The sequence below is a fragment of the Monodelphis domestica genome, chromosome 1 (genome assembly GCF_027887165.1).
Source record: "Monodelphis domestica isolate mMonDom1 chromosome 1, mMonDom1.pri, whole genome shotgun sequence".
Taxonomy (NCBI): domain Eukaryota; kingdom Metazoa; phylum Chordata; class Mammalia; order Didelphimorphia; family Didelphidae; genus Monodelphis; species Monodelphis domestica.
Window position 1 is genome coordinate 507,737,545 of NC_077227.1, and position 20,390 is coordinate 507,757,934.

Genomic DNA, 20,390 nt, shown 5'->3' on the forward strand with positions numbered 1-20,390 from the left:
ATAAAATGAAATCCTTTATATTCTATCAGGGAACTCAACTCCCTTATTTTGTGAAAGAGAATTCTAAGCCCTAAAAGTTACAGGACTTGACCAAGGTCATGCCAGCTCAGTAAGTGCGCAGCAAGATTTGAACCCATATAGGATATCTACAAATCCACTGTTCTTTCCTCTACACTGGGTTGGTCTAGGGCTGACTTTATAACTCTGACTCACTAAAAAACTGTACTATCTTCTATGTGGTACAACAGAAAGAATCCTGAATTTGGAGTCAGAGGAGCTGGGCTGACATTTTAAGTTTTATCCTCCAAGATTTTGTGCTAGAATTCCTTCCCAGTGTTAATAATCATTCACCCATAGAGTGCCCAATTCTAGTAGGCATAGACAATCTATATTCTAAAATCCATTCTGACTCAGAGACTAAATCAACTCCTGATTAGTGTGATCCATTCTTGATTCCCTTATTTTGCAACATCTCTATTTTCTTTGACGAGGAGGCTCCCTCTATCAACACAGATCACAACTCCTCTACTCTGGATGATAGGTGACTTGTCCAAGTTTCCCAAGGAGATATATTCAGTGTGAGGGAGGCCTTCCTCTTTCAAATCCCTTTGGCCCCCTGGCAGCACCGGTGGCTATTCCTGTTCTCTCTGCTTTCCCTCATTCTCACTACTTGCCAGCCCACCGCCTCATCCATATACTGGAAAATGGCCTTTATACCCCTTCTAATACACGCGGTCTCATTAATGTATTTCGTATCCTTAGAACCTTGACAGCAACATTGACTGAAGGATTGGTAGGCATTCATTAAATACTTGTGGGTTGCTGTTTTTATGTAGGGAAGATATTTTCTAAGACAAGTATAGCATCCCCAGAGGTTTTCTTGCATCTTTGCTCCTTCCTCTCAGTTATTCCCAGACACCTTTTCAATCTGATTCAGTCCAATCCAATAATAATTAAGCATTTTCTTTGTACAAGGCACTGTGCTAGGTGCAGGACTAAGACAACAGAAATAGCCCATGTTCTCACAGAGCCCAATGCTATTGGGCCTTTACCTTGTGAGTCTAGCCCAAAGAAAGCTCTCCCCCGCCACACACACACACAATTTTCCAAATAAGTCTTTATTCTGCACTTTGAAATATTTAGGTGATCGATGACCTAATTAGTGTACGGAGCTGAAGTAGGTTAGTAACTTCCTAGGAACCCAGTGATGGTTCAGCTGGTTGGAGTTAAGATGGTGGCCACAGGTAGGCCTAACCTGTCTTTGATGGTACAGTACAATCTGACTGCTTCACAGAGAGTGATGAAGCAGTTGTTTTATTACAATACTCAGATCTCAGGTCAGTGGACCAGGGTTCAGGGGTCCCTCAATCTTATCATCTCAGTTCTCCCCCCAAATCCAGCCCGCGTCCTCAAGGACTGCCTTCATAGAGGATGATGGCTACTCCCTCTACTCTCTCAGCTCCCTTAGTAAAATCTAGCTAACTAAATCGTGTTCTAAGTGGTCCACTCACAAGTACTGACAAGTAAACAGTTCGTCAGGATAAGATGGCAATATCAAGTTGAGTTCACCCCCTGGAGGCCTGAGGCCTTCCCAAGAGGGTAGGGTTCTTCTCTTGTAGATTCACTGGGCCTCCACAGCTCACACACAGAATTCAGGAGCGTACAAGAATGGCTCAGCTCACAGAATCCACAGGTAATGACCTCTGGGTCAGGAATGGAAAACCTCTCGTGACAAGCTCCATGACAGGAACCTCCAAGGTTTGGTCGGGAAAGGCAGTTAACTCCCTCTAGCCTTCACAAGATGGCCACAGGAAGTCAGTCCCTGCTCTCCTGGTGTCCGACAGTCAGCAGACGCCCCTGGTCCTCAGGTTCCACCTTTTATCCCTTTCCCCGAGTCTGGGATCTTTCTTTTCCATTCCATGTGTGAGCCCAGGTCCCGCGCAGACCCTGCTTTGCAAAGCTCATGCTCCAGGCCTTTGCAAAAACTGTCTAAATCCCACAAGTCAAGTATATCACAATTGAGACAGGCAGAAATTCTAGGTAAATGGAATAGTCAAATATAATCAAAGAGAATCTCAACCCCTCTCCCTCTCTCTCCCTCTGCCTTTCTCTGTCTTTTTCTCTCTGTCTCTCTCTCTCCTCTCCCCTTCCCTCCCTCCCTCTCTCTGTCTCTGTCTCTGTCTACCTCTCTCTGCATATAGTCAACTTTAGATGAACTGAAATCCTAAGATAAAATATACTTATCCGATCCAATTCCAGAAAACGAAAATGATAAGATTGAGGATCTCTGAATCTTTTTAGCACTAATGAGGCTTCAGCTGAATTCACTTCATTTTGTGACCCTTTCACAACAGAATCCTATTAACCCAACTCAGGAGCATTGGAAGGACGTGGGCAGCTGCCTCTTCCATTGAAACAGACGGCAACCAATTTCTATTCTCAAAACTTCCCCTAATTTGGCTGTAAAATCATTAGGCAGTTGAAATAAACTCTTTCTCCTTGCGCTTGCATTTTAAACCTACAACTGACCAAAATACAGTTAACTTAAGCATCAGCTATCCAAATCACGCTAGCTCAAATCATCAAAGTAAATTTGGATGAGGTCTTGTGTGCAAAAGCTTTCCTGAAGAGTGTACTACTTACTCTCCACCCTTCATCAAAAAAAGAAAAAAAAATTTAATTACCATCCTTCCTCTCCTTTTGACAGAGAGAAGGACTTCAGATGTGGAATACTGTATAAGTAGTTATTGGTTGGTTTGTTGAACTGTTTTTTTTTTCTCTTTTTAAATCTTTGTTACAAGGGTTGAGGAAGGAAAAGGATATATTCAGAAAGGAGTCATTTTTTATTTGACAATTTTTTAAATTAAAAGAAGAACATATTTTTTTAAAGAATTCAAATATGCAAGCTGGGATTTTGGCACTTACTTCATGGTCAGTCCTATACTGGAAGCTACAGGTGATATGAGAAAAATAGAAGATATAGTTCCTGTCAGTGAAGGTCCTATAGTCCAGTTGGTCCATATGCAACCTTCTCTTTAAAATGAGGAAGTTGGTTACTAACAACATGGCAATGGGTTCGAATCAAGAACACATGTGATACCCAGTGGAATCACGCATTGGCTAGGGGAGGAGGGGGGCGGGAGGGAGGAAAAGAAAATGATCTTTGTCTTTAATGAATAATGCATGGAAATGATCAAATAAAATACTATAAAATTTTTTAAAAAATGAGGAAGTTGGGCTAAATAATCTCTGATTCCTTCCAGCTCTGACACTTTGTTTTCTCTGACTCTTTTTAAAAAATAATCTAATCTTTTATCTTATTTCCCCTTTAAGAGCCTGATCTTTATAAAATGAAGAGTTTGGACTGAAGAATTTCTAAGATCCTCTCCAGTTCTAACATCCTATGCTCTTTTGTGAAGGTTTAGAGAATGAGTTAAAATGGGTCCCAAAGTTGTTGTTGTTGTTGTTGTTTTTTGTTGTTGTACCCCGTGGCTTTCAGCAAACCTTCCTGTATCCCCTACTCTATGTAAAAGGAAACAAATTCTGGAGTTTACCATGAATGTGCATTTAAGAAATAAAATAGGGACAGGACCTGGAGATCTGACCTCATTTCACTAGAAACTCTCTCTCCTAATGTAGACCTGAATCTTCTCTACCTTTTACAGTCATTGAGTTACTTCTTCCACAAAATTACTAATGTGGAAAAATGTTTCATATGATGGCACATGTAAAATCTGTATCAGATTGCTTACCATCCTAGGGACAAGAGAGGGCAGGGCAGGAGTGCAAGTCAGAAGAAGGGGGGGAATTTGAAGCTCAAAACTTTAAAAAATGATTGTTAAAAATTGTCTTTACAAGTAATAGGGGAAAATAAAAATATTATTAAATTTATCAAGCCTGTTTTATGGGGGGAAGAGAAAGGGAACGACTATTAATTGCCTGCTACATGCTAGGTATTGTGCTAAACACTTTTTTAACAATCTTATTCAATCCTCACAACCCTGGGAAGGGTTTAAAAAATAAAATAAAATGCTATGTGCCAATGTCAAAAACAGGAAGGGGTCTGGAACTGTCCCCCCCCCCCATTTCTATGAACATCAAAAGTCTGTATCCCATGAAGGCACGTCCTGGTGTACCTTCCTGGAATCCCAGCACATCCCCTGGAGTTGGGTTGATCTGAGTTCAAATGTGACCTCAGATCCTAGCAGCTGCATTAATTTAGGGAAGTCATTTAACTTGTTTGCCTCAGTTTCCACAATTATAAAATGAGGATCATAATAGCACCTACTTTCCAGCTTAGAGTCACTCAGCCAGTAAGTGTCAGTGGTGAGACTTGAATTTACATCTGATTTTTTCTCAATCCACTATGGCATGTTGTCTAATTAAAAACAAAAATAGTGAATTAAGGTCAGTAGGATAACATAGTTATTTACTGAATATTCTAGTGTACTCTAGATTGGAAACATCTGAGTTAGGAATGAAATAAAATGTTACGAGGCAGCTAGGTGGTACAGTGGATATAGAGCTAGGCCTGGGATCAGGAGGACTTGGGTTCCAATTTGATCTCAGATATTACCTAGCTGTATGACCCTGAGCAAGTCATTTAACTCCAAATGCCTAGCCCTTACCCTTCTGACTTAGAGTTGTTACCAAGACAAAAATACTGTCAGATTTAAAGTGTTGGTTACTTTTTCTGAATTCATTTTTTTCTATTTCTTTTTCATTATTCTCTTAATATGAATGGCTCTCTTCATAGAGGAAAAAGGAAAGAAAAGTTTGGAAATGAAGCTAATGTTAAAAAATAAACCCAAAAGATAGCAGTAATATATATATTATATAACATGTATATAATATATATTAAACCTTTATTTTCCATCTTAGAATCAATACTGTATACTAGTTTCAGGGTGGAAGAGTGACAAGGGCTAGGCAATAGGGGTTAAGTGACTTGCCCAGGATCACACAGCTAGGATACATCTGAGGTCATATTTGAACCCAGGACCTGCTGTCTCTAGGCCTGGCTCTCAATCCACATAGCTGTCCCCAGAAGTAATATTTTTAAAAGTTAAGTTATAGGAGGAAAAAAAAAGCAAATAGGGATATCGTATAGTGGAAAAATCACTGAACAATGACTCCAGAGTCCCATCTCTGCTACTTAATGGTTGATGACCATGAATCTTTATGGCTGGACCTTAGTTTTCTCATCTATAAAATGAAAATAATCCCTGCCCTTTGTACCCCTCCTCCCCTGGGGTTGTTGTGAGAAGGGAATAATGTATAAGAAACTGTTTTATACCCAGAAAACTTCACAAACTGGAGTTATTGTTATTCTCCAGTGGAAGTATAATACAGTGAATAGAATAATAGAATAAGTAGAACGGCAGATGCTATTTATCATATCAAACTGTATAGTCTTTTTATTAGAATGGAACAAAAAAAATTGTCAAAGGGACTTAATTAGGCAGGTGCTCCAAAGGGGTTGGTAACCCTGGTGATGGTTATAACAATATACTAATAATCATGCTAATTAAGTGAGGTACTGTGAAGACTGAACAATGGAGGGGCAATTTCTCTGAAGTAAGCTTTAATTGCTTTTCAGGAGAAAATGACCAAGAATTTGCGCCTTATGGAGACAGAAATTGCAGACAGCTCTGCTGTAGGAGGCCTTTCAGTAGCTGGCACGGTTGCCCTGAGTGGGGACCTACCCTTTATTGCATTAGTTAGGGGAGTAACTATTCCCTTTCCCTTCCATTTATAGCTGTTTCAAATGGGTGGGTGGGTGGGGGAACCAGAAATATATAAGTGGGCTGAGGACCTGGACTTGAAATTAGAAGACCTGGGTTCAGGTAAGAACACAGATAGTGATTGTCACTTTCTTTCTTGAAGATTTCTGCAAAATGGGTATGTTTGTACTTCCTACTTTGGGTGTGAATCCAGTGGTTTGCCAAGTATCAAGGAAAAGTGAGTTTTTATGATTATTTTAAAAGTCACAGGATAATTGTTTTAGAGGTAGAAGGACTCTTAGGAGTCACAGATGGAGTTTAATAACCCCATTATACAGATAAGAAAACTGAGAGCCAGAAAGAGTGACTTTCCAGTTACATTTCTGATAATCAGGATTTGAACCCAGATTTTGACTTTAATCCACTGTAGAGATGCCCTTCTAATTCTTCTCAATTCTGAAATTCTAGGATTTTATTTTTTATTTTATTTAGTCAATTTAGAACATTATTCCCTGGTTACAATAATCATATTCTTTCCCTCCTTCCCCTCCCCCCACTCCTTCATGTAGCCAACATGCAATTCCACTGGGTTTTACATGTGTCCTTGATCAGAACCTATTTCAATGTCGTTGATATTTTTATTAGGATGATCATTGGGATGTAGACATTAGGATGTAGAGTCTATATCCCCAATCATATCCCCTCGACCCATATAATGAAGCACTTTTCTTCTGTGTTTTTACTTTCACAGTTTTTCCTCTGGATGTGGATAGTGTTTTTTCTCATAGTTCCCTCCAAGTTGTTCAGGATCACTGCATTGCCACTAATGGAGAAGTTCATTACATTCAATTGTGTTGTATTGTATTCAATTCAGTGTATCCATCTCTGTGTACAATGTTCTCCTGGTTCTGCTCCTTTCACACTACATCAATTCCTGGAGGTCATTCCAGTTCACATGGAATTCCTCCAGTTTATTATTCCTTTGAGCACAATAGTATTCCATCACCAACAGATACCACAATTTGTTCAGCCATTCCCCAATTGAAGGGCATCCCCTCATTTTCCACTTTTTTTGCCACCATAGAGCGCGGCTATGAATATTCTTGTACAAGTCTTTTTCCTTATTATCTCTTTGGGGTACAAACCCAACAGTGCTATGGCTGGATCAAAGGGCAGACAGTCTTTTAGTGCCCTTTGGGCATAGTTCCAAATTGCCCTCCAGAATGGTTAGATCAATTCACAACTCTACCAGCAGTGCATTAATGTTCCAACTTTGCCACATCCTCTCCAGCATTCATTACTTTCCTTTGCTGTCATGTGAGCCAATCTGCTAGGTGTGAGGTGGTACCTCAGAATTGTTTTGATTTGCATCTCTCTGATTATAATTTATAACACTTTTTCAAGTGCTTATTAATAGCTTTGATTTCTTTAACTGAAAATTGCCTATTCGTATCCTTCCCCATTTGTCAATTGGAGAATGGCTTGATTTTTTTGTACAATTGGTTTAGCTCTTTATAAATTTGAGTAATTAGACCTTTGTCAGAGGTTTTTGTTATGAAGATTTTTTCCAATTTGTTGCTTCCCTTCTAATTTTGGTTGCATTGGTTTTGTTTGTACAAAGCCTTTTTAATTTAATGTAATAAAAATTATTGATTTTACATTTTGTGATTTTTTCTAACTCTGGCTTGGTCTTAAAATCTTTCCTTTCCCACAAATCTGACATGTATACTATCTGTTCATCTAATTTATTTATAGTTTCCTTCTTTATATGCAAGTCATTCACCCATTCTGAGTTTATCTTGGTATAGTGTGTGAGATGTTGATCCAAATCTAATCTCTCCCATACAGTCTTCCAATTTTCCCAGCAGTTTCTATCAAAGAGTGGATTTTGGTCCCAAAAGCTGGGATAATTCTAGGATTTTATGAGGGCAGAACTCTGAGAGGAGACCAGAATAGGAGAGGCAGAGAAGAGGATGCTACAGTATGACTATACCATTCTGTAGTCCCTTCTGTCCTCTGTTCTCTTTTCCATGGTGCCCTTTAGTGAACCTGCACAATCATCAAAACATTCCCCCTTTCCCTCTATCTCTTCTATTGATCATTTTCCCACTTTTGGGGATTCAGGGAAATTTGGCTTTCTCCAGATGAAAATCATCTTCTGAAGTGCTGGTTTATCTTGTTCTTTATCTATGTTCCATGTTCCTTAGCACACTGATCAGAAGAAATAAGTGTATTCTTTGTTCCCCATTGTGTAGTGGAAAATCCTCAGATCTCCCCTTTAGGGATCCCCTTATGCTCTAAGGACTGGCTTTGTGAAGCTCACACCCTCAGAAACTTGCTACAGAGAGGGTGACTGATAGTCCCTCCTTCCCTTGTACCTGTTGGAACTTCTGAACAAAGCAAATGATTCCATTTCATAGGGCACTGTTACTTTCCGTGCTATAACCTGATAAATCCATGATGGATTGATGTTCTAGACTTATGCTGTCTATACCATACTAAGAATTATAGAAACCTGGGCATCCCCTTGATCAATGCTGCAACAGAATGTAGGACCACTCCCTTTTTCATCCAATCATGTAATTCTCTGTGTGTCTCCAATTGTGTAACCTCCACCCTGTATCTGTATATGTCCTCACATAAGTGTGTAAAATCACAAGGACCCCCATTCCTCAGGGCCCAGAACTTTGAGGAAAGATCCTTTCTGGGACCATGTGTAATAAATCTCCTTCCTTCCTTACTCTAAGTGACTAGTGGTTTTCTCTCACCTGGATAAACAGAAAATTCCACTACTAATCAATCAATAAATCAACAAGAGTTTGTTAAACACCTAAAACATGCCAGGAACAGTGGAAGGTGCTTAGGACACAAAGACAAAATAATGCCATCCTCATTCTATTCCATTCTAATCTATCTATCCTATTGGCTACCGGCACTGAGCCACTTTTAAGGTTCACCTCCATTCATTCATATCCTCTTGTTCATATCCTTGGTGGTATATTCTACTGGCCTCCAAGTCATTTTCTTTCATTTTTCAGTTCTGGTTCTTAAGTGACTCACAATTTTGTCTCCAACTCAATTCCTGCTCCCACACTTGGGCAGGAGAAAGGGATTTGGCTTCAGTATATCTGGCAATGTCTTCTCTAGCACTCTGGTCTCCTGGTTATCCAGTCTCCTTAATTCCTTAATTCCTAAGGGACTTGTTTACAGGGAGATCTTATTTTCACTCATAGGTATGATCTTAAACTATGATTCCCTTCTCGGATCAGACTCTTGTTCTCTCTCCTTTTGCCACTGACTCGTAGAATCTCATCTTCAGTTATTCTCTTTCTCACTTTCCACATCCAATCTTTTGTCAAGGCTTTTCAATTTTACCTTTATAGTACCTCTCACATCCACTCCACTGCCACCATCTGGGTACAGACCCCAACATCTTAGACCCTGGATGTGAAGCAGGAAATAGCCTGCTTGTGGATCTGCCTGTCTCATCTTTTCCTACTTTTATCCATCTTCCACTCAGCTGTCAAAGTGACCTTCTTAAAACACAGGTCTGAGATGTCATTCTTCTTACTCAATAAACTCTAGTGGCTCCCTACCAACCCCAATATAAAATATAAAATCTTCTTTTTGGCTCTTAAAGCTCTTTGTAACCTATTCCCAACACCATCTTCCTTTTCTTCTTACACTCTACAACCCTCCAAGTTCTCTGCAACCTAGTGATGATGACCTCTTATTGGTCCCTCAAACAAGAGATAGTATAGTCTAACTCCAGTCATTTTCACTGTTTGACTCCCATGCCTAGAATTTTCTTGGCTTTTCTGATTTCCTCCAAATCCCACCAAAAATCTCATCTCCTACAGGGAAGTTTTTTCAGATCTCCTTTTAATTCTATTGCTCTCCCTCTATTATTTCAGATTTATCCAGTATATACAGGTATCTCTTCCATATTGCAGAGGTTAGGGGTGAGGTGTCCTCAAGATCTGGAAAACAGTGTAAAATGTTTTGGTCTTCCCTTTGTACCAGAAAGTCTGATTTTTTCCTTTAATGGGTGTTTACAGTACTTTATTGTAAAATCTGGGTTAAGTATTTGGTCATAAGCTATTTTATACACTTGTGAGTTTCTAAACTTTCTATTTGTCTGTTGGCCTTTGTGTGGTGCCTACAAGCTGCAAAACTTCCCTTAAATTCCCATTTAATTTCTTATGCCAACCTGTGTATATGGAAAGCTCCCTGGGAAAAATCAAGATGAGGATGGGATACCTGTATTTTGCTTGTATAGAGCTGATTTATAATTCTCCTCCATTAGTCTGGGAGCACCTTGAAGACAGAAGCTGTCTTTTGCCTTTCTTTATATCCTCAGGGCTTAGCACAGGTGCCTGATGCATAGTAGGGCACTTAATTAATTCTTGTTTAATGACTATCTCCTAAACCTGTTCTTCATCTTCCCCAAGACCTCTAGTCCCTCTATCCCTTCCTATTCTTTCCTATTCTCTAGATACATTACCTTTGCTCTGGGCATGTATTGGGTAAATACAGGAATGTGTTTGTGAGAGGAAATTGTGAGTTCTGAAAGGGTACAAGTCCCCAGGGCAGGGCCTCTGGGCCATACACTGACTAAAGATTCTTTAGTCTAGACCCTAGAGTGATCAGTTTAACTACACACTGTCCTCTGCACTTGATTCCCACATCTCCTAGTTTTACTACAATTCATTCCCTGCCAATCCTTAGCCTTGGATCAGCTCTGCTATTTTTCTTTTCAGTTCCGTTAAGTTGAAGAACACCAATGGAATCTTACTACTGTGAAGCCTGGGTCCACTTCAAATTCATGTCTTCTACTTTCAATTGAGTATACCTTCCAGAGGCCTATACTTGTCCTCTGGCTTTTAGTACTACCCTAGATTTCCCTTCCCCAGACCTGAAAAAAAGAGAATGTGTTTAGGGTTAACTAGAGAATCGAGAAGCATAGTTTTGGAGGATTAGAGTAAAACTGAGTTCAAATCCCATATCAGGTTCTTACTAGTTCTTTAATAATGCACAAGTCATCACTTATCACATATATATGGGTATGTGATTTGGGGTCTAGGCTTTTTTTTTAAAAATTGCTCTATAGCAAAAATGAATAATATGGAAACAAGTATTAGGTGACAACATTTGTATAACCCAATGGAATTGCTTGTTGGCTTTGGGAGCTGGGAGGTAGGAAGAGAGGAAAAGAAAATGAATCATGTAAACATGGGAAAATATTCTAAAAAATAAATAAGTAAAAAATTTTAAAATGCACAAGTCACACTTTCTGGGCATAAATTTCCTTTTCTGAAAATTGGACTCCACAATTCCTAAAGATAACACATAAACCGTACTTTATGTACTGCCTCTCACAGTTTAAATTATTTCCTAGAGAGTAGTTAGCATAATAGTGCTTAGGAAATACTTTTCCTTTCTGTTGGCCAAACCAAAAAACTCCATATTGTACAACTCACAATACTACCAAAGCCACATCTAGGTTTACTCTTCTCTATCATCATCCTGTCCCTTGTTGCTTCTGATCACCAACTCTCACTTGGTCCAGGAACTCCTGGCAACAGGAAGTGTGGTCTAAGAAGTCCTTCATCACTCTGCCACTGCCCTTCTTCTCTGCTATATGACTCATTTTGTTGCAGCTCACTGTTTGACCCCATCAGCTCCTCAACTATGCACCACTGCCTCTGTTTACTGCCTTTACTGGAGCTTTGGTTCCCTGAAAGGTCTGCCTAGATGTGCTGGCCTCCCTCTTCCAATCCCCACCTGTTAACTCCCTCCATTTAAAGGCTAAGTCCAAGGATACTGGTCAGGCTTCTTGACTTCATCAACCTGTTAACACAGATATGTTATTAAGTACCCATGGCAACAAGTACTCAACACAAGATAAAGAATTCACATTTTCTTAAGGAGAAATTATCAGTGTCAGAACAAAGGGCCAACATGTAAACTCAATCAACTTAAATTATCAAGCATTTATTAACTACCTACTAGTACCTCAGGCGCTGTGCTAGGTGTTAGGGATACAAAGACAAAAATGAAACAGACCCCGCCTTCGAGGGTCAGATATTTGGCTGTGGGAATGTTTGCAAATAGGTAAATACAGTGGGCTACCTGCCCATACTACATGTCATAATTCAGAAAATTGGCATTCTTCCCCTTCATTCACTTGGAAGTTCTGTGTGAATTTTATCCATGAAATAAGGCCTGGAACATACCTTAATACATTATCTGCTGACTCTGTAATGTTTGTTGTACTTCTAGTTGCTGCTGAATAAATGTTTGATGAAAGAATAACCTTGCATCTTGGAAGGGGCTGTTAGGAAACAAAAGAGAAATTCTGAAAGTCTATGAAGAGGGTCCAGGGAGTAGAATACTTTCCTATCGTTACCTGTATGATTTAAGCAAGCTACTTCACTTGTGGGCCTCAGTTTCTTCTTCTGTAAAATAAATGGATTGGACTAGATGATCCTATGAGAGAAAAATGAAGGTGTTCAACAAAGAAGCAAGTAAACTAGATGTTTTCTCCCTATCTTGAGCCACTTCCCTGCCAGCTGCCTAGCCACATGGACCACAGGCTATGCCCTGAAGATTAAAACCCTTTCAGAATTCACCCACTCTTCCTCTCTCTACCTTCACTGTCCCCCATTCCCTAATGACTATCAATATGTCCCCTGGCTCACTATTTCAGATGAGTCCCAATCCTCTTGGGATGTTCCTCCCAAACCAGGTTCCTTACTCTTCAGTTCTGGATAGAGACTGGATTGTGATTTCATTAGTACAGACTAAAGAAATTAAGTAAATTCTGGGATCTTTTCTGTACCACAGAGTTTGCCCATAGCACTGACAAGTGTCCTGCCTGTAGTGATGCTTCAGGGGCAAGACCAGAAGTCAGGGCTACTGCCATTGCTTCTAAAAAGTGTGTGCCACTCTAAGCCCTTAATAATTCCACTTATAATCCTAGTAACTTTTCCAAAAAAAATCGCTCTCCCCTGTACTTCCCCCTATGCCCTATTAAAATGTAAACTCTTTGGGTTCAGGTTCAGCCTTCACTTTTATATTTGTGTCTCCAAATCTCAGCACAATGCTTGCCCCCAAAGTAAGCCTTAATGAATGCCTTTTCATTCATTAACTCCTAGAAGGCACTGTAATAATAAGTTTGAATTTCCAGATCTGCCACTACTTGTTTCAGTCAACGACCATTTATTAAGTGATACCAAGAAATACAAAGATACTATGAGCCAATCTCTGCCTTAAAGGGACTCTCGGTATAACGGGGAGAAAACTGGACCTTAGGCGGGTCATTAAACTTTAAAAAAAAATTTTTTTTTACAATGATTTTTAAGTTTCTTGAGTTCCAAATTGTCTCCCTGTCCCCCATCTACCGAGGTGGTAAGAAACACAAGAAGTCGCTAAACTTCTGTGGGCCTCGGCGCTCACCCCCTCCCAATCCCCTTCCAAAAATAAGAGAAGGACTCGGATTCAGAGGTCCCTTCCATCTCTCTCAAAGCCAGGGAAAGTTCGAGGAGGAGAAGGAGGCGGGGCTTCCGGAAAAATACGAAGTGTTCCACGGAGGGGGATGATCAGCCACCAGGGCTTCCGTAAAAAGCCGGAGAATTCCGAGAGGCAGCCGTTGAGAGACAGGCAAGATGGCGGCCGTCCCTGAGACCGGGAGCGAAGAGGGAGAAGCTGTGGCGGGGACTTCGGGCTTGACCGTCCCCAAGAAACAAGAGCATGAACGGGAGCGGGAAAGGGAACGGGAACAGGAGCTGGAACGGGAAAGGGAGAGGAGCAGAGACTTTCTGCAGAGCCTGGAGCTAGTGAAGCAGGGGGCCGAGGCGCGCGTGTACCGCGGCCGCTTTTTGGGCCGTGCGGCAGTGATTAAGGAGCGCTTCCCGAAGCGTTACCGGCACCCGGTCCTGGACATGCGACTGAGTCGGCGGCGTACGGTGCAAGAGGCCCGGGCCCTGATGCGTTGCCGCCGCGCTGGTGAGCGCGGGAGTGCGTGCGCGGGAGGGCGGGGCGGCGGTCAATTCATCACGCTTATCCTGCTGCTCGTGGGCCGAGCGCGGTGCTTACCCAGGCGGTATAAGATCTCTCCCTGCTCTCAAGGGGCTTCCATTCTCATTCCGGAAGACTACAGCAGTAAAAAAGGGGCCGGGGGATGAGGGGAGAATTCTAAGGATGGAGAATGGAGTAAGGGAGCCCAAAGCCAAAGCCCTGTCCTTCCGCAGCTTATTTTTTATCTAGGGGAAAAATAAAATATTCACATACTAGTAAATGCAAAGTATCCAGAATAAGAAGAGCCGTTAGCTGGTGCTGTGGCTGGAGCATCTGCGGGGTCTGGAGTCAGGAAGACCTCTGCTTAAACCCCAGCTGGACACCAGGTGACCCTGGGCAAGTCATTTCACTAATGCTTCCCTAATCCTTAATTGTAAAATGGGGATAATAATAGCAACTTACCTCAAGAGTTGTGTGAAGATCAAAGGAACTATACATAAAGTGCTATATAAATGCTAGGTATTGTTATTGTACACCTCGAAGCTGGAAAAACTACAATGACTAGTTGGGAAATCCTGCCATAGGGTTCTTAATGATGGCATCTTAATTTCAAGTTTCTCCTAAGAGAAGAGACAGGTTACTGTGTGTAATGTAAGTTCTTTGAAGTTAGAGACTTTTTATGTTTTTTTTTTTAATATCAAGGCACCAATTGTTGCCTGATTGTAGAGAACTCGCCTTTCTCCTTAGAAAGTTTAGAAAAGATACAATCCTGCCCTTCTCCTTTTGTTGAAATGATTTGGCACAATGAGGAAACTCTTGGACTTTTAAAAATATATGTAATAAAACCTTTAAATTATTGAAAATATTAAATTAAATTATTAAAATAACCTTTTATTGTTTGTTTCTCCTTCAGGGATATCAGCACCAGTTGTCTTTTTTGTGGACTATGCTTCCAACTGCCTATACCTGGAAGATATTGAAGAATCCTTGACTGTCAGGGACTATATTCAATCAATTCACATAACCGAAAGTGATCCTGAAAAACTCTCCCTTTTAGCAAGAAAGATGGGACAGGTTCTGGCACAATTACACGATGAAGATGTTATTCATGGAGATCTGACCACCTCAAACATGCTCCTGAAGCTGCCTGTTGAACAGCTGAACCTGGTACTTATAGACTTTGGGCTCAGCTTTATTTCTGCCCTTCCAGAAGATAAAGGTGTAGACCTCTATGTCCTAGAAAAGGCCTTTCTCAGTACACATCCCAACACAGAGACAATGTACCAGGAACTTCTAAAAAGTTACTCATCAGAATCCAAAAAGTCAGGCCCTGTGCTAAAAAAGTTAGATGAGGTACGACTAAGAGGAAGGAAGCGGTCTATGGTTGGATAGGAGAAAATTCTCTGGTAGTACCATACAATTTATTTCCAAATAAATTTTCCAGGGAGGCTACCAAAACTTGTGTTGGAAGTTTTTTTTATTTTTTAGTAAAAAAAAATATATATTCTAAAATGAGACATCAAAAAGAGCATTTCTATAAAAAGGGGATTCTATATGAAATCATGAATATTTCATATTACTTTTTTAAAATTATAATGAATTCTATATTTACTTTTTAAATTATTGTTTGTCTACCCTTCCTTCTGAATGAACTTCTTTTCACTCTGTATGTTTAAAAAATATTACAATGTCTCTTTTTTTTCACCATTACTAAACCCTCTCACTCCCTCAAGTCAAAAAAAAAGATAGATAAAAACCCTTGTACCAAATAAGCATAGGCAAGCCAAAACAGTCTATACAGTGTCCAAAAATGTATGTCTCTGTGTCTTGTTTATATCATTATTCTCCAGAGGTGGGTTATATGCTTAATGGTTTTCTCATCTCTTCTTAGTCTCCACTTTAAATCCTGGGAATGGAACTAATCTGCTCCCAGGTGCTTTGTTTTCCCTCATTTAACTCCCTCTATACCTATTGAAGACATGATTGTGAAGAGTCACTTATTCTCTATAACTTCCAATTCCTCAAATATATTTTTCTGGATTTCTCTCAACTTATGTTTGTATTTAAATTTTCTACTTAGCTCTTTTCATCAAAGATACTTGGAATCCTCCTTCCATTAAAGGCAGTTTTCCCCCATAGGATTATACTCAGCTCTGCAAGTTAAACTATTCTTGTTTGTAAACCTATATATTTTGCCTTTTGGATCATTGCATATCTGCTGGATCTTCTGTGTTGCTAACTATATTTGCTTAGTACTTTAGTTGCTTCATTCTGGATACTTGTATTTTTTCTTTGATGTAGAAGCTCTTGATTTTAGTTATAATATTCCTTGGACTTTTCACTTTGGGATTCCTTTCAGAAGGTGTTCAGTGGATTCTTCCTGTCTTCAATTTGCCTTCTGGTTCTAATATGTCCTTCAACAAGCATTTATTAGATCTGAGCAGTTTTCATTTATGATTTCTTAAAACATAGTGCCCAAGTTGTTGTTTTTCAGGTAGTTTAATGAAACCTTCCTTTGATCTGTTTTCTAGGCTTAGTTGTTTTTGATATCAGATACCTTATTTTTCTCCTTTTTGAACCTTTTGATTTTGTCCTAATATTTTTTGCTGATGCATGGAGTTATTGACTTCTTTTTAGTCATTTTAATTTGGGGGAAGTTTGTTTCTTTTTTAAACTTCTAATTTTATAAGCATTAAAAATTTTTTGAGTTCTAAATTCCCTCCAGCCCCTCCCCCACCCATTAAGAAGTCAGGCAAAAGGATATCCATATTATATATGTAAAATCAAAACATTTCCATTTTGGCCATGTTACAAAAAAATCCAAGAAAAAGAAAAAAAATTTTTACTTTGCACTCCGAATCCATTAGGTCTCTTCTGGGGTTAAATAGCTAGAAGAGATGACATTTCTCATCATGACTACTTTTGAATTATTGTGGATCATTGAATTGATCAGAGTAGCTAAGATACTGCTGATCATCATACATATTGCTGTTACAATGTACAGTGTTCTGGTTCTGCTTACTTTGCATGAGTTCATATAAGTTTTCCCAGGTTTCTCTGAAACCATCCTGCTCATCATTTCTCATAGCACAATAATATTCTTTAGACAGTCATATACCACTTGTTCAGCCATTCCCCAAATGATGAACTTCCTCTCAATTTCCAATTCTTTGCCACCACAAAAAGAGCTGCTATAAATATGTACTTATAAGGCCTTTTCCTTTTTTCTTTGGGATAGAGACCTAATAGTTGTATTGCTGAGTCAAAGAGTATGCATAGTTTTATAGCCCTTTGAGCATACTTCAGATTGTTCTCCAGAATGGTTGGATCAATTCACAACTCCACCAAAAGTACATTAGTGTCCTTATTTTTTCATTTCTGAAGGTCTAAGCTAATTATTCTCCAATCAATTATTTTTCCAAAGCTTTCATTTCTTGTCTTCTATCTTGTTTCTTCTAGGTATTCATATAGTCCTTGTGGAAAATCCATTTTTTACTTTGAATCTCTACTTTCAGTTATTACAGTTACTTGCTCTTGGGGAGTGATCTTTAGATGTAATAATTTTTGATACTGGTTGGTGCTTTCTTTGATTTACTAATCTGTCTAGCTTTATTCCCTGATTTGGGGTCTTGTTCTGGGGTCTAGTCCACCTCCCTTCCCCAACTTTCCATTTTGTGATGAGGGCACATAATTGGCCTTGTTTGATCTCCTAGTTGACCTTCCTTTACCATCTAGGGTTAGAACTTCCTTGAAACTTTGAAGTTAAGCACCAGGGGAGGGCCTGTTTCTGGCCCTGGCCCAAACCCCATTTCAAAAATGAAAGCTAGAGAGAAGCTAGATTTTCAGGGTCCCTCTGGCATCTCAGTTCAAAGTGTTAAGAATCTCAAAGCTGGGGGCAGATGGATAGCTCAGTGGATTGAGAGCCAGGCCTAGAGATGGGAGGTCCTGGGTTCAAATCTGGCCTCAGCCACTTCCCAGCTTCGTGACCCCGGGCAAGTCACTTAACCCCCATTGCCTAGCCCTTCCCATTCTTCTGCCTTGGAGCCAATATACAGTACTGACTCCAAGATGGAAGGTAAGGGTTTAAAAAAAAAAATCTCAAAGCCCCTGGATCTAGGCTCTCCTGGTCTGAGCATGATGGCAACTGGCTAGTCACTGCCTGGGCCTTCCAAGGTTTCTGATCACCTTGAAGTTTTCTCAGGGAAACCATTTGCCCTTGTTGCTTCCAAACAGAGCTCGCTAATTATATATGTTCTGTCTCTGATCAATTTCCGGTCATGATGGGAAAATGCCCTGGGCTGGTGAATACTTTGCTTCCCTATCGCCCATTGCCTTCTGACTGACTTTCAGTGCAGCTCTTGAGGTGGAAAAGGTCACTGTTGTTACTCATTGCATATCTTGCTCATTTGGTCTCATTCAAACTTGAGGGTTTTATGGTGTAGGTTTGGGGAAGTTGGATGGTCTGTAGTTGCTATGGTGGGATATTTTAAAGTTGTGTTTTCTGTCATTAGCATCATCCTTCATTGTCATCCTCCATTGCTGTTGTGATTTGTTTTGTCAAAAACTGTCCCTGGAGCAGGAGCCTTAGCAAAACAAGGCTTTAAATATGATTTCTTTACCTGCTTTCAGAGGGCTTCAAGGGATTTAGGAGTGATGCTAATTTATTTTCCAGCACTCCATCCCAGCCTTCTTCTAGCTGGCCTCTCCCTCCAGAGACTGGCTCCTAGAGGAATTTGCACTCTGGCTTCTGCCATCCCCCATCTTCCCCCTAGGTGACTGCCTCAGGAGTACAATGATCTGGGACTATTCTGAAGCACTATGTTTTAGGGAGTTTTATAAATTTCAGCTTTTGAGCATCAGACTGGACACTAGAAGACCTGTGTTCTAGTCCTTGTTCTAGTCATGGAGGCAGCTAGAAGGCTCAGTGGATAGAGTGGGCCAGGAATCAGGAAGTCCTGAGTTCAAATTTGACCTCAGACACATTCAATGTGTTACCCTGAGCAAGCCATTTAACTCCTGCCTTAATCCCCTAGAGAGAAAAAATGGCAAACCACTTTACTCCAGTATCTTTACCAAGAAAATACCCCATGTTCAGTATGAACTTTTTGGTCTTATAATCTCTTCACATTCTTAAAATTACTTAGTACTCTGCCAAGAATTTTTTGTTTGTGGGTTTTGTCTATCATTATTTACTGTATTAGAAATGAACATATCTTAATATTATTATGAAAATCATTTTGACCTCCAAAGGTCTTTGAGAGCCACACTTTGAGAAGTGCTGTGCTCTCCGGGTCACACAGTAAGTACTGTATGTCAGATGTGGGATTTGGATATCCTCTAAAGCATATCCATTATACTATGATGCCCAACACATGATTACAAGATAAATGAATTGTGATGTTACAAAACCAAATATGAGGTCTGAGGTGGTAGGTTACCAGACAGAAGGATCAAGGAAGGCTCCCTGAAGGAAATAGTATTTGAGAGCTGGTTATTTCCTGTTCCTTACATTAGTGCCTCTAATAGGAATATCTTGTCTTGCTCACATTTATGGTGCAAAGACCATAGTCACAGATCATTAAACACAAAGGGGCCAGAGAGATAAACTCTTTATAGGCTCATAGGACAAGATCTTAAAGAGATCTTTGACTTGCCAATTCTCTCTCTTTTTTAAAAATAGTTTGAGAAGATGGAGGCCCAGAATGTCATTTATCTAGTAAGAACTAGGCCTAGAAGAGCCAAGGCCTTCTGATGTCTAACCTTGTGACCTAGTGGGTAGAGAGCCATAAAGTTCCTCAATACAGTCTCTTCTGGGAAGAAGACAGAGGACATGGGATAAATGTCTCCTCTGACATTTGAGAAATAGAGAAGAATCCCAGAGAGGGAAAAGCCTCATTTTCCAGGCTCCCCATCAGAGAATAATCAATATATGGCAGGTGATTGTTATCTGCCATTTTGATTTGTACATAGTGGACACCTGATAAATGTTTATTGAATTAAACTGAAATCAGAACCAATTGAAAGAGAACAGAGATGTGCCAGGCCTGTTCCATTTGGGAACAGAATTTCAGAATACCTCCAAAGGAAATATTGATCACATGTATACTTAATATTTCATGGAGAATTGGTCATTAATAAGCATTCCCAAGGCAAGATGTAAATTCCTTTTCTGTTTTCTCCTCTTCAGCGTAGCAGTGTATCTGAAATCCTTCAAGGACTGCAAGGATGAATCAGACCTCGTTTAGTGGCTCTGGCTTTCTGGATGAAGAACTTTAAAACAATGATCTACCCTGTCTCAAAAGTAGCTAAAAGTTTTCCAGAACACGTAAAATACTCTGGATGTTCATCTTTTCTCTTGAAAAATAAAATTTGGAATTTCTTTAAAACTGTATTTATTGAATTTGAAAATTAATTTTCATTCATTAGAGAGTCAATAGAATATTGGATGTGGGAAGTCATATCCTTACCTCTAACACATTACTTATGTAACACATCAAGTCAATTAACCTATCTGGGCCTCCTGAAACTATAGATAATAATAGTAATACAATAATACTAGTACACATCAAATTTCTTCTTATTTGGTCCTCAGGAGTGCTCTGTATAAGAAATGGTAGTACCCCCATTTTATAGATGTGAAAACTGAGG

At 39.8% G+C, this 20,390-nt stretch overlaps 1 protein-coding gene and 1 long non-coding RNA gene across 4 annotated transcripts; one reads left to right on the plus strand and one right to left on the minus strand.

Moving 5' to 3' along the window:
- Positions 1–348: 348 nt before the first annotated feature.
- Positions 349–13,223, minus strand: LOC103094143 (uncharacterized). The gene is made up of 3 exons (XR_008915442.1): positions 11,960–13,223; positions 11,548–11,573; positions 349–1,989 (listed from the first exon to the last, which is right to left on the minus strand). It is a non-coding gene; the product is annotated as an uncharacterized LOC103094143 (long non-coding RNA).
- A 117-nt stretch (positions 13,224–13,340) lies between these two features.
- TP53RK (TP53 regulating kinase) lies at positions 13,341–20,133 on the plus strand. 3 transcript variants are annotated; one of them, XM_007475806.3, is made up of 3 exons: positions 13,341–13,730; positions 14,656–14,909; positions 19,930–20,133. In XM_007475806.3, the coding sequence occupies exons 1-3, from the start codon at positions 13,391–13,393 to the stop codon at positions 19,969–19,971; spliced, it is 636 nt and encodes a 211-aa protein (XP_007475868.1). In that variant the 5' UTR covers positions 13,341–13,390; the 3' UTR covers positions 19,972–20,133. The 3 variants fall into 3 exon arrangements, with proteins under 3 accessions (XP_007475868.1, XP_007475867.1, XP_001379393.2); XM_007475805.3 differs by having other exon boundaries at positions 13,342–13,730; positions 14,656–15,095; XM_001379356.5 differs by lacking the exon at positions 19,930–20,133 and having other exon boundaries at positions 13,343–13,730; positions 14,656–15,200.
- Positions 20,134–20,390: the final 257 nt, after the last annotated feature.